Here is a 14342-nt window from a genome sequence, read left to right on the forward strand (position 1 = left end):
CTTAATATCTACATACTCTAGAACATTACCCTCACCAACACTGTCCTCAGCTTCATCAAGACCCCTCTCCTTGGTGAATACTGAAGAGAAGTATTCATTGAGAACCTCACCCACTTCCACAGCTTCCAGGCACATCCTCCCACCTTTGTCTTTAATCGGACCTACCTTTACCCTAGCCATCCTTCTGCTCTTCACGTACAAGAAAAAAGCCTTGGGATTCTCCTTAACCCTACTCGCCAAAGCCTTTTCATGTCCCCTTCTCGGTCTCCTCAGCCCTTTCTTAAGTTCCTTCCTTGTTACTCTATATTCCTCACGAGCCCTGTCCGATCCTTGCTGCTTACACCTTATGTATGCTGCCCTCTTCTTCCTAACTAGTTGTTTCACCTCTCTCGTCACCCACGGTTCCTTCACCCTACCATTCCTTCTCTGCCTCGCCGGGACAAATTTATTCCTAACATCCTGCAAGAGATCCCTGGACATCGACCACATCTCCATAGTACATTTCCCCTCAAAAATGTCACCCCAATTTACCCTCCCAAGTTCTCGCCTTATAGCCTCATAATTCGCCTTCCCCGAATTAAATATCTTCCCATCCTCTTTGCTCCTATCCCTATCCATGACAATTCTAAAGGTTATGGAGCAATGGACACTGTCCCCCAAATGCTCACCCACTGATAGATCTGTCACCTGTCCTGGTTCATTACCTAAAACTAGATGTAATATGGCATTCCCTCTCGTCAGCTTGTCAACACACTGCGTCAGGAATCCGTCCTGGACACACTTAACAAACTGCGACCCGTCTAAACCTTTGGCACTAAGTAGGTGCCAATCAATATTTGGAGAGTTGAAATCTCCCATTATAATAACCCTGTTATTTTCGCATCTTTCCAAAAATTGCGTCCCAATCTGGTCCTCAGTATCCCTACTGCTACCGGGGGGCCTATAGAATACTCCCAGGAGGGTAACTGCCCCTTTTCTGGTTCCTAACTTCCACCCATATTGACTCTAGAGAGGATCCTTCTGCATTATCCACCCTTTCTGCAGCTGTAACAGTGTCTCTGACTAGTAACACCACCCCTCCTCCTCTTCTCCCCACCTCCCTATCCCTTATAAAACACTGAAAACCAGGAATATTCAATATCCATTCCTGCCCTGATGTCAGCCATGTCTCTGTAATAGCCACAATATCGTAGTCCCATGTACTTATCCAAGCTCTCAGTTCATCTCCCTTATTCCTGATGCTTCTCACATTTAAGTAAATGCACTTTAGCCCATCCACCTTACTACTTTTATAGCCTGTACTCTGCTTCTCCTTCCCCAAAGCCTCTCTACCTGTCAGATCTGCCTTTTCCCCATCCCCTTCTTCCTCTGACCTACTCCTCCGGTTCCCTTCCTCCTCACAAACTAGTTTAAACCCTCCTGAACCACCTAGCAAACCTGGCCTCAAGGATATTGGCCCCCCTCAGGTTCGGGTGTAACCCGTCCTCTCTGTACAGGTCCCACCTTCCCCAGAAGAGATCCCAATGATCCAAAAATCTAAAAGCCTCCCTCCTGCACCAACTTCTCAGCCACACATTTATCTGCCACCTCCTCCTATTCCTACCTTCACCATCACGTGGCACTGGCAGCAATCCCGAGATCGCTACCCTCGAGGTCCTGTCCTTCAGCCTTCTGCCTAGCTCACTTAACTCACTTTTCAGGACCTCATCCCTCTTCCCACCTATGTCGTTGGTACCAACATGAACCACGACTTCTGGCTGTTCTCCCTCCCGCTCTAGAATCCTGTGGACCCGATCAGTGACATCCCGGACCCTGGCATCTGGGAGGCAACAAACCATCCGGGATTCATGCTCACTGCCACGGAACCTCCTATCTGTTCCCCTGACTATCGAGTCCCCTATCACTACTGCCCTCCTCTTCTCCTCCCTTCCCTTCTGAGCAGCAGGACCGGTCCCAGTGCCAGAGACCTGGCTCCTGCTGCTTGGCCCCAGCAGATCATTTCCCTCAACAGCTTCCAAAGCAGAAAACCTGTTATTGAGGGGAACAACCTCCGGGCTCCTCTGCTCGATCCGCCTGTTCGTTTTCTTTTTCCTTTTCTCTCCCCTGACAGTCACCCTTCTATCTGCTTCCTGGACCCTAGAAGTACCTGCTCGAAGGGGGGTGACCGTCTCCTTATGGACAGTATCTACAAAACTCTCCCCCTCCCTGATGCCGCACAGTGCTTGAAGCTGTAACTCCAGCTCATCAATTTTGAGCCGAAGTTCCTCCAGCCTCAAGCACTTACTGCAGATGAGGCCATCGTGGACCGCAGCAAGGTCCACGAGTTCCCACATCAAGCAGCTGCAGCACACCACCCTGTCCTCCATCTGAACTATTTCCCTTTCTTTCCCCCTAGTTTTTCCTACTTAAATATTTATCACAGATAACAGGTAAACCTTACCTTTACCTACCTACCAGCTACTCACCTGCCTCGCCCCTTTACCGCCGAAGCCCCTTAAGCCAAAACCTGACCACTCTGCTCCCACTCACTCTGCTGCCCGCTCCGACGCTGCCCGCTGGATATGGCGGTTTGCTTTTCAAACTGCCCGCACCCTATCTGCCGACGTCACGCGCCTGCGCAGTCCAGCCCCCACTCTTCCTGACTAAGACTTATAGAAACACTTAAAAAAGAACCTTATAAAAATCTAACCCTAATAATCACAACCCTATTAAAAACTAACCCTTATAATTAAAACCCTATTAAAAAATAGATAAAAAAGTAAAACTTATCTGCTCCGAAGTCTTCCGAAGCGAAACGCACAAAGCCACGAGGGATATGGGCCTAATGTGGGCAAATGTAATCAGTCAAAGTCCCCAAACATTAGAAGCTTAAAACATGCAAAAATGTTCCAGAGGAGTGAGTGAAGGGCCAAAACAGGTGCACTTTTATTTGATCTTGTGCTTGTTTTGTTCAGATGATTCTTTCTTTCTTTCTTTTTCAATCTTTTTATTAAATTTCAAATTAATAAACATAACAATAGTAATTATACACATGATACAACAGATGATTGAAATCTTGTGTTCATTTGGTGGTAACTGCAGATGGTGCAAGAATGCGTTGCTTTTCTCCTGTTCCCCTGGTGAGAAGACAACACTGTCAGCATGATTAGGGAAATTAGTCTGTTCGATTTATGTTAATTTTAAACATGCACACATCATGTAGGTCACACTGGATAGATAACATGAAATAAAACACAAGTGATGTTGAAGCTGCCATCAAGCTGTTCTTTCCACTGACAATCCATTCACACCATCATGGATATAAACTTCTTCCAGACCCCTCCCTCGTCCAGGAAAATAACCTGTTCTCCCATCTCCTCAGAGGCAAAAGCATCACAGATTTTGAATCATACTTTGGACACTGGGGATCATCTTGCACATCATAGTAAAACGCAATGTGATATAGAACATAAAACAAGGAACATAGAACAGTACAGCACAGGAGCATGATTGGGATTGGAATTGGTTTATTATTGTCACCTGTACCAAGATACAGTGAAAAACTGGTTTTGCATACCGTTCATGCAGATCATTTCATTACACAGTGCATTGAGGTAGTACAAGGTAAAGCAATACAGAATGCAGAATAAAGTGTCACAGCTACAGAGAAGGTGCAGTGCAGCTAGACAATAAGGTGCAAGGTCATAACAAGGTAGATTATGAGGTCAAGAATCCATCTCATCATATAAGGGAACTGTTCAATAGTCTTATAACAGCAGGATAGAAGCTGTCCTTGAGCCTGGTGGTGTGTGCTTTCAGGGTTTTGTATCTTCTGACTGATGGGAGAGGGGAGAAGAGAGAATGTCTCGAATGGGTGGGGCCTTTGGTTATGTTGGCTACTTTACCGAGGCAGCGAGAAGTGTAGACAGAGACCATGGAGGGGAGGCTGGTTTCCATGATGTGCTGAGCTGTGTCCACAACTCTCTGCAGTTTCTTGCAGTTCCGGGCAGAGCAGTTGCCGTACCAAGCCCTGATGCATCCGGATAGGATGCCTTCTATGGTGCATTGATAAAAGTTGGTGAATATCAAGGGGACATGCCAAATTTCAATCTAAATATATTCCATCTGCCTGCACATGGTCCCTATCACTCTATTCTCTGCCAGTTCACATATCTGTCTAAATACATCTTAAACATTGTTATTATATCTACTGCTACCTCCTCTCCTGCCAACACGTTCCAGGCACCTACTACTCTCTGTGTAAAAAAAAACTCCTGCCTCGCAAATCTCCTCTTAACTCTCTCCCTCACATCTTAAACCTATGTTCTCTAGTATTTGACATTTCCACCCTGGGTAGAAGGTTCTGACTATCTCCCCTGTCTGTGCTTCTCATAATTTTATCAACTTCTCTCAGGTCTCCATTCAACCCCCACCGCTCCAGAGAAAACAATCAAAATTTGTCCAGCCTCTCCTTCTAGCTGATGCTCTCTAATCCAGGCAGCTTCCTGGTGAACCTCTTCTGCACCCTCTCCAAAGACTCCACGTCCTGCAATGCAGTGACCAGAACCGCACACAATACTCCGAATGTGGCTTAACCAAAGTTTTATACAGATGCAACATAACTTCCCAACTTTTATTCTCAATGCTCCAACCAATAAAGACAAGAATGCCCGACACTTTCTTTCCCACCCTATCCACTTGTGTTGCCATTTTCAGGGGGCTGTGGACCTAAGATCTGTAAGATCCCTCTGTACATCAATGCTCTTAATGGTCTTGTCATTTACTGTATAGTTTTATACTGGATACTGGGCAGGCACGGTAGTGTGGCGGTCAGCATAACGCTATTAGAGCGCCAGCGACCTGGGTTCAATTCTGGCCGCTGTCTGTAAGGAGTTTATACGTTCTCCCCGTGTCTGCGTGGGTTTCCTCCGGGTGCTCCGGTTTCCTCCCACATTCCAAAGACGTACGGGTTAGGAAGTTGTGGGCATGCTATGTTGGCGCCGGAAGTGTGGCGACACTTGCGGGCTGCCCCCAGAACACTCTACGCAAAAGATGCATTTCACTGTGTGTTTTGATGTACGTGTGACTAATAAAAATGTCGTATCTTATTTTGCGTTTGACCTCCCAAAATGCATCACCTCAATTTATGTGGACTAAACTCCATCTGCCATTTCTCCACCCAAATTTCCAACGGTTATCTATATCCTGCTGTGGCTTTTGACAATTGTCCTTACTATCCACAACTGCACCAATTTTCATGTCGTGTATTTACACAGCCACCCCTTGTGTTTTTACCTTGAGGAAAATGTATCTTCTAGTACTATACCCTTGCACCGGGCTCCTTGTTATTCAAAGCATTTTCTTGTCCAATCTCAACTATTTTTTACTTTCTGTTAAATATTTTTCTTGACAATGGTCTTTCTTAAATGTGGAACAGGTGACCTTTCGGAGGGGCTAAATTTTGATGAATATCATTGCCAGAACCAAAGGAACTCAAGGTGCATATTTTAAATCTGAAAGATATTCTTACCCCCAATGGTGGCGATACCTTTAACATTGGAGGGCACTACTTAATATTAAGAACACATCATCTTGTCTTGCCATAAACCGTTATCTCCCACTGTGAGAATATATGCCATTTTTGCTGTATTAGCAATAAAAGGTAATTGGTGTGGACATAAGCTGCAAAATCAGTAGTTCACCAATACTGACAAAGCATGCCTTTCCTTGAGACTTTACTCCTGTTTTCCTGCTGCTCATTGGAGTGTAAGTGAGACACCTGCTGTGACCAAATTGAGTTTGACAATATGAGACTGAGATTTGAGTTCTGCTTCCCTGACTGAGTGTTCAACATTTTCATCAATATATACTGTAACTCAAACCGAACTGATGTAGCCTACTACTGCCACAGTGTGGTGGCTGTGATTGCTCGGTTCTGTTGTGAGAATCTCTCAAGCATTTGGACAGGTAAATGGTAATTGGTTTACTATTGTCACCTGTACAGAGAAAATCTGTATTTTGGTATTGGTATTGGTTTATTATTGCCATTTGTACCGAGATACAGTGAAAAACTTGTTTTGCCTACTGATCATACAGGTCAATTCATTACACAGTGCAGTTACATTGGGTTGGTACAGAGTGCATTGAGGTAGTACAGGTAAAACAAAATAACAGAGTACAGAGTAAAGTGTCACAGCTACAGGGAAGTGCATTGCAAGTTGACAATAAGGTGCAAGGTCACAACGAGGTAGATTGTGAGGTCAAGAGTCCATCTCAACGTATAAGGGAACCATTCAATAGTCTTACCACAATGGGATAGAAACTGTCCTTGAGCCTGGTGTTACGTGCTCTCAGGCTCCTGTATTTTCCACCTGATGGGAGAGGAGAGAAGAGAGAATGACCCGGGTGGGTGGGGTCTTTGATTATGCTGGCTGTTTCACCAAGACAGCGAGAGGTATAGACAGAGTCCCAGGAGGGGAGGCTGGTTTCCATGATGTGCTGGGCTGTGTCCACAACTCTCTGCAGTTTCTTGCGGTCCTGGGCAGAGCAGTTGCTGTACCAAGCAGGGATGCATCCAGATAGGATGCTTTCTATGGTGCATCGATAAAAGTTGGTGAGTGTCAAAGGGGACATGCCAAATTTCTTTAGCCTCCTGAGGAAGTAGAGGTGCTGGTGAGCTTTCTTGGCTGTGGCGCTTACGTGGTTGGACCAGGACAGGCTATTGGTGATGTTGACTGCTAGGAACTTGAAGCTATCAACCCTCTCAATCTCAGCACCATTGATGTAGACAGGTGCATGTACACCGCCCCCTTTCCTGAAGTCAATGATCAGCTCTTTTGTTTTGCTGACATTGAGGGAAAGGTTGTTGTCACGACACCATGTCACTAAGCTCTCTATCTCCTTCCTGTACTCTCACATCATTGTTTGAGATACGGCCTACAACGGTGGTATCATCTGCAAACTTGTATTTTGCATGTAATCCTTACAGATCTTTTTGACACATCAGTACATCGAGGTAGTATAAGAGAAAAGCAATAACAGAATGCAGAATATTGTGTTACAGTTACACAGAAAGTGCAGTGCAGGTAGACAATAACATACAAGGACATGATGAGGTAGATTGTGAAGTCAAGAATCCATTTTATCATACAAGGGGCCCATTCAACATTCTTATAACAGCAGGATGGAAGCTGTCTTTGAGCCAGGAAAGGCTCAGAGGGATGTGGGCCAAACACAGGCAAATGGGACATACTCAGGAAGGCATCTTGGCCAGTATGGACGAGTTGGGCTGAAGGGCCTGTTTCCAAGCTGTATAACTCCATCACTCTATTCTAGGATAAGGATTTAGGAAAGTAAAGTTGGAAAGGAAATGTGTCTCATTTCTAACTACACAGCACCTGTGAGATGGTTCAAAGCAGAATTTGTAAGACCCAAGGAGATGGCTGTACACACACACATCCTTGATTGCTGTGGCTGTGTTTACCAGGGTCCAGGGGAGATTTGCGGAATTCTTTGGTGATAATTTAGACTGTAAGAGCAAAATTAAAATAAAAAATAAGACTCAAGTGGAGATATGCATTTAATTTGAGGAAAATCATGATGCAATTTTGCTTGTGTTATTGTTGTCCAAGTTCTTTTGCAAAGGTCCACAATTAATGTGATTAAAATACTGACACAAAATTTGCAATAACACACAATCTGCTGGAGGAAGTCAGGGGGTCGAGCATCTGTGGGAGGAAAGGAATTGTCGATATTTCGGGTTGAACCCCTGCATTGAGTCCTGGGGGACTTGATAGAGGTGTACAAGATGATAAGAGGCATAGATCGAGTGGACAGTCAGAGACTTTTTCCCAAGGCGACAATGGCTAACACGAGGGGACATAATTTTAAGGTGATTGGAGGAAAATATAAGGGGGATGTCAGATGTAAGTTTTTTACACAGAGAGTGGTGGGTGTGTGGAACGCACTGCCGGCGGAGGTTGTGGGGGCAGATACATTAGGGACATTTAAGAGACTCTTAGATAGACACATGAATGATAGAAAAATAGGAGGCTATGTGGGAGGGAAGGGTTAGATAGATCTTAGAGCAGGATAAAATGTCGGCACAACATTGTGGGCTGAAGGGCCTGTAATGTGCTGTAGTGTTCTATGTTCTGTTTCAACCCGAAACATCGACAATTCCTTTCCTCCCACAGATGCTGCTCGACCCACCGAGTTTTTCCAGCAGATTGTATGTTGCTCCAGATTGCAGCATCTGCAGTCTCTTGTGTCTCCATAAAATTTGCAATGTCTCAGTTAATGCGTATCAGTTTATTAGCATATCCTAACTGATGGTTCTCTTGTCTGTCACAGAGCAGTGGCCAAATTTTGGAGAATCACCGTTCCACAGTCAACTAATTCAGATTTTGTGCAGCTTCCTCTCAGCAATACAAGTCACAGGCACCACTTGAAAATACAAACTAACACAGTGCAATGACAAACTGGAGCATCCATTCTTGGATCACATGAGCCAAACACGGGCAAATGGGATTAGTTTAGATGGCAAACTTGGTCAGCATGAACCAGTTGGGCCGAAAGGCCTGTTTCCGCGCTGTATGACTCTATGACCAAATTAAATACCATGAACTGGAAATTTTGTTTCCGCTGACAGTACATTGGTCAGCATTGCATGAGCATGTGCGTTTATGCAAAGACACACTGATGATGAATTTATCGAACTAGGCTTAATAGTTAATAGCTTCCACATTATAGTTAGGGATCTAGCTTCATATTCGGACATTTTCTCGTTATCCATAACTAATTTTGCAGCTAATAAGCTGCATGAATCTACTCAGTGAACTTCAATGCGATCGTTAACGGTGCTTTACAGTTGACATTGTTTTCAATCAAAGCCTTAGGTTCTTGCTGGAGTTTATATGACACATTAGTTGTAGAGTTATAGAGTCAGAGAGCACGGAAACAGGCCTTTCAGCCCAACTGGTCCATGCTGACCAAGATTCCCATCTAAACCAGTCCCATCTGCTCGCATTTGACCCATATCCCTCTGAACCTTTCCTCTCCATGTACCTGTCCAAGTACCTTTCAAATGTTGTGAATGTACCTGCCTCAACCACTTCCTCAGCAGCTCGTTCCATATACTGACCACCCTCTGGGTGAAAAAGTTGCCCCTCAAGTTCCAGTTAAATCTCTCCCCTCTCACCTTCAACCTGTATCCTCCAGTTCTTGATTCACCTACACTGGGAAAAAGACTGAATTTACCCTATCTATGCCCCTCATAACTGAGTGTAATTGAGTGCACAAGCTAAATGCAGGGTCCTACATGGGAATAGCATAGGCTGTATGTACATCAGGAAGTATTATGTAATTGAGTTGTCATTTGTGCTTTAACTTTATTTTTTCTTCCTGTTAACCATTCTAAAAGATGTTTTAATTGCTTGCACTTTCTATTTATGACTTAGCTGAATGCGGAGCCTCTGTAACTGCTTTGGAAGGCACGTTGCTGTCACCAAATTACCCAGCCAACTACGAGAACAATCATGAATGCATCTACCGAATTGAGACACAGCCAGGGAAAGGAATCAGCCTTCGTGCTAGGACATTTAATCTTCAAGAGGGTGATCTTGTCAAGGTAACAGTGACCTTGACACATATAGCATCTCTTTGAGCTTATCTTTTTCCTCAAACAAATTCCAATCAATGGTTTCACTCAGTGAGACACAATTTCAATACATTGAAAGTAGAATTTTAAAAGTGTATCTACTTGAGCCAAATATCAGTTGAAGAACTTGTTTCTGTTAATGTTTCAAACTTTAAATTATTAGATTTTAAATCCATTTTAAATGTGATCTTTCAAAGGTTTGCCAAAAGTGGGCTGAGTAATCATGGCATTGAATATTTCAAGTTTCTGGTTCTCGTGAGATGATTGATTTTTGGTGCCGGGCTCTGAAATGAGGCAATGTAAATCTCACGTCAGGGTTTGTATGGTGTGCTTCCCCCCCACCCATTGCCTTGGTCAGATACTTGCAGGCTTGCTGTGTGAGAAAGAAGACAAAGTCCTTGCATTTCTCTGTCACCTGTCACATCCTCAGGGTGCCTTGGGTTTATTTTTCCCCACTCACGTCCTTATTACCTGTTTCAAAGGGGATTATTTTTGGTGTACAAACATCATGGGTGTAACGATCTCTCTATTACTTCACTCAGAAAGCCCATTTTAGTTACATATATATATTTTGTTTTCCCTCTTGTGTGACTTAACTTGGCTCCTGTTTTACAGAAGAATAGATTATTTTCTTCTAACTGTACAATCACAACCAATAATTGAAACAGTTTATAATACATTTAATGGCCTTGAAATAAAAGCTTGAGTTTCCATTTTATCCCCTGCAAGTTCAGCCCACACATCTCCTCTGCACCAAAACATCAGTGATTATTCGGAAACATCTTACTTTCTCTTTCTATTCTTACATCGCTGAGCCCTTGTGTTGAGATGAAGTTGCTTTTAGCATGGTCAAAATAACATCTTTGAATATTGAGATGCTTGGGTCAATTAATAGTGAAGAATCAGTTCCATCCCTTTTCACCCATCACTAGATTTTGGAAATTTACTTTCTTCCTTGTTGTTATCTTACATACTGAGCTGGTTACAGAGGTCTCATTTCAGATTGAGGCCTTGGCTGTTCATCTGTAGCCTCCCAGCTGAGGCAAGCATTGTAATCTTGTATAGATCTTTGGCTGTAAAGTTAAAGGTTTTGATATATCTACCTAACTATCAGTGGCTCAATTTCCTTTGTGTACTAACCACCCCTGAGGGCTTCATGAGGTTTGACTCTCTTGAGGGTCAAATACTGAAAGGCCAGGATACAGTGGATGTGGAGAGGATGTTTCCAGTCATAGGAGAGTCTAGGATCTGAGGGCACAGCCTCAGAATAAAGGGACGTCCCTCTAGAACTGAGATGAGGAGGAATTTCTTCAGCCAGAGGGTGGTGAATCTGTGGAATTCGTTGCCACAGACGGCTGTGCAGGCTAAGACATTGGGTGTATTTAAGGCAGGGGTTGATCGGTTCTTGATCGGTCAGGGGATTAAGGGTTACGGGAAGGCAGGAGAACGGGGTTGAGAAAAAAAGATCAGCCATGATTGAATGGCGGAGCAGACTCGATGGGCTGAGTGGCCTCATTCTGCTCCTATATCTTCTGGTTTTATGGACTCCTGCAAGATGTTCCCATTATTAGTGTAAACCATGCTGATCTGAACGAGAATGTCTCGTGGGAGAGTTCAAATGTCTGTAAAATACCCTGAGCTTCAATTTCTAACATGTGGCATCACTGGCAAGGGCAGCACTATTGCCACGCCGGAGCAGTGGTAGATCTGAGTGAATTCCTTGACCATTTCAAGGGCAGTTCGGTGATACCACATTGCTGTTGGTCTGGAATCACATTAGCAGAGCCTTAGTGAACCAGATATTCATTTGCAACAATCCATTCAGTAATCCATCCAATCCCACGATTAGATTCACCGTTACTGAAATGAGTACCATTTCAAATGTGCTTTATTAATTAACTCCAATACCAGAGAGTATGCATTTAAGGTGAGGTGGGTAGGTTCAGAACAGACGTGAGGGGTACGTTTTTTACTCAGAGAGTGGTGGATGCCTGGAATTCGTTGCCTGATTGGGTGGTGGAGACAAATTCATTGGGGGCTTTTAAGAGGGGCTTGGATGGGCACATGAATGAGAGGAAAATGGAGGGATATGGACATTCTGTAGGTAGGAGGGATTAGCTATGTCGGCACAACATTGTGGGCCGAAGGGCCTGTTCTGTGCTGCACTGTTCTATGTTCTATCTAGCTCAACTTAAATGCTGTTTTGGGATTTTAAATCAATTCTTGGGATGGTTGAGTTGTTAATTCAGCCTCTCCATCATCACCATAGCTTATAGATTTGGTGGCAGAAGTGTTTGTTGCTGAGCTAACAGCTGGAACAGGAGTGTATAACTCTGTCTCACTCATTACAAAGGGTGTCTGTTACCACATTTCAATTTATTGTTCCTTATCAACTGGCCATGATGGTAAAAAGTCATAACTAACATATGGACATCAACAATTTAATGAATCCTCCTGGATCACAGTGAGTCAGATAAATCTTCACCATTTAACATGCACCATACACCAAATGTAAGGTGCCGTTCACCAGCCTGTTCATGAAATGATTGTGGACATGCAGCAGTGAATTTTTTAGGTCATATCTTGTGCCACTCGAAATGTTTTAGAACATAGAACATAGAACAGTACAGTACAATACAGGCCCCTCGGCCCACAATGTTGTGCCGACCTTTAAACCTCGCCTGACCATCTAACCCCTTCCTCCCACATATCCCTCTATTTTAAATTCCTCCATATGCTTATCCAGTAATCTCTTGAATTTGACCAATGTACCTGCCTCCACCACCGCCCCAGGCAGCACATTCCATGCCCCGACCACTCTCTGGGTAAAAAACCTTCATCTGATATCTCCCTTGAACTTCCCACCCATTACTTTGAAGCCATGCTCTCTTGTATTGAGCATCGGTGCCCTGGGAAAGAGGTGCTGGCTGTCCACTCTATCTATTCCTCTTAATATTTTGTACACCTCTATCATGTCTCCTCTCGTCCTCCTTCTCTCCAAAGAGTAAAGCCCCAACTCCCTTAGTCTCTCCTCATAATGCATACTCTCTAAACCAGGCAGCATCCTGGTAAATCTCCTCTGCACCCTCTCTATGGATTCCACATCCTTCCTATAATGAGGTGACCAGAACTGGAGACAGTACTCCAAGTGTGGTCTAACCAGAGTTTTGTAGAGATGTATCATTACCTCGCGGCTCTTAAACTCAATCCCTCAATTTATGAAAGCTAACACCCCATAAGCTTTCTTAACTACCCTATCCACTTGTGAGGCAAATTTCAGGTATAGTCCTTGTAATCTCTAATTCAGCAGGACCTTTACTAACCTTTTCCCAATTATCTAGTTTTTAATTAATTACCTAAAATAATCTTATGGCTCAGGTAAAAGAACATGTCAATATATCATTCCACATTGTGTGAACACCCCACATCTTTCTCCAGGGTTAACATCTAACTCACACCAGTTGGGAATGTTATGGTTCTACAAATCATAGAACATAAGACACTACAGCACAGTACAGGCCCTTCAGCCCACGATGTTGTGCCGACATTTTATCCTGCTCTAAGATCTATCTAACCCTTCCCTCCCACATATCCCTTCATTTCTCTATCATTCATGTGCCTATCCAAGAGTTTCTTAAATGTCCCTAATGTATCTGCTGCCACAACCTCTGCTGGCAGTGTGTTCCACACACCCACCACTCTCTGTGTGAATAAACTTACCCCTGACATCCCCCTTATACCTTCCTCCGATCACCTTAAAATTATGCCCCCTCATGTGAGCCATTTTCACCCTGGGAAAAAGTCTCTGACTGTCCACTCGATCTGTGCCTCTTATCATCTTGTACACCTCTATCAAGTCCCCTCTCATCCTCCTTCTCTCCAAAGAGAAAAGCCCGAGCTCACTCAACCTATCCTCATAAGACATGCTCTCCAATCCAGGCAGCTTCCTGGTAAATCTCCTCTGCACCCTCTCGAAAGCTTCCACATCTTTCCTGCAGTGAGGCGACCAGAACTGAACGCAATACTCCAAGTGTGGTCTGACCAGAGTTCTGTAGAGCTGCAATATTTCCTCGAGGCTCTTGAACTCAATACCCTGGCTAATGAAGGCCAACACAACGTACGCCTTCTGAACAACCCTATCGACCTGCGCAGCAACCTCTTACGTGGACCCCAAGATCTGTCTGTTCCTCCACACTGCTAAGAGTCCTGCCATTAACCTTATATTCTGCCTTCAAATTTGATCTTCAGTAGAGAGCGGAGGTAGTGGCACAGTTGGGGGTGGAGGTAAGGATGAGGCCAAGGAGCCAATGTGTTCTCTTTGCCAATAATCAAGGAAGATGGAGGAGTGAAGATTTAATTGAGGAAGAATATGTCCAGAAGCCTCTGTGCACTTAGTTTTCAAGGCGAATTATCCATGCCTTAAGCTATGCCTCCTTTTTCGCTGTATAACCTTCTGTAGATGCCCAACATCTGCTGACACCAAGTGTAATTTGAAGATGGGCAGATAAAATCTATTCATTTAGTTTAACATATGTTGTCCATTTATGTTTTATATTGGATTACAATTTTGAAATCTGGAAAAAATGTACCTTTTATGCCTCTTATTATGTTACATTACTGTTAGTTTTTGGAGCTTAGTCAATAGGTTTTGCAAAAAAGGAAAAACAAAATAGCTTCTGCTTGGATGCATTTGGTTACTTTGAAG

At 43.9% G+C, this 14342-nt stretch overlaps 1 protein-coding gene across 1 annotated transcript in view; it reads left to right on the forward strand.

Moving 5' to 3' along the window:
* Positions 1 to 14342, forward strand: part of LOC127575302 (CUB and sushi domain-containing protein 1-like) — a 2402828-nt gene that overhangs the window by 1776375 nt on the left and 612111 nt on the right. Inside the window, 1 exon segment of the mRNA XM_052025075.1 lies at positions 9438 to 9607. Coding sequence (XP_051881035.1) covers positions 9438 to 9607 — 170 coding nt within the window.

Source organism: Pristis pectinata, chromosome 10, assembly GCF_009764475.1.
Source record: "Pristis pectinata isolate sPriPec2 chromosome 10, sPriPec2.1.pri, whole genome shotgun sequence".
NCBI lineage: Eukaryota > Metazoa > Chordata > Chondrichthyes > Rhinopristiformes > Pristidae > Pristis > Pristis pectinata.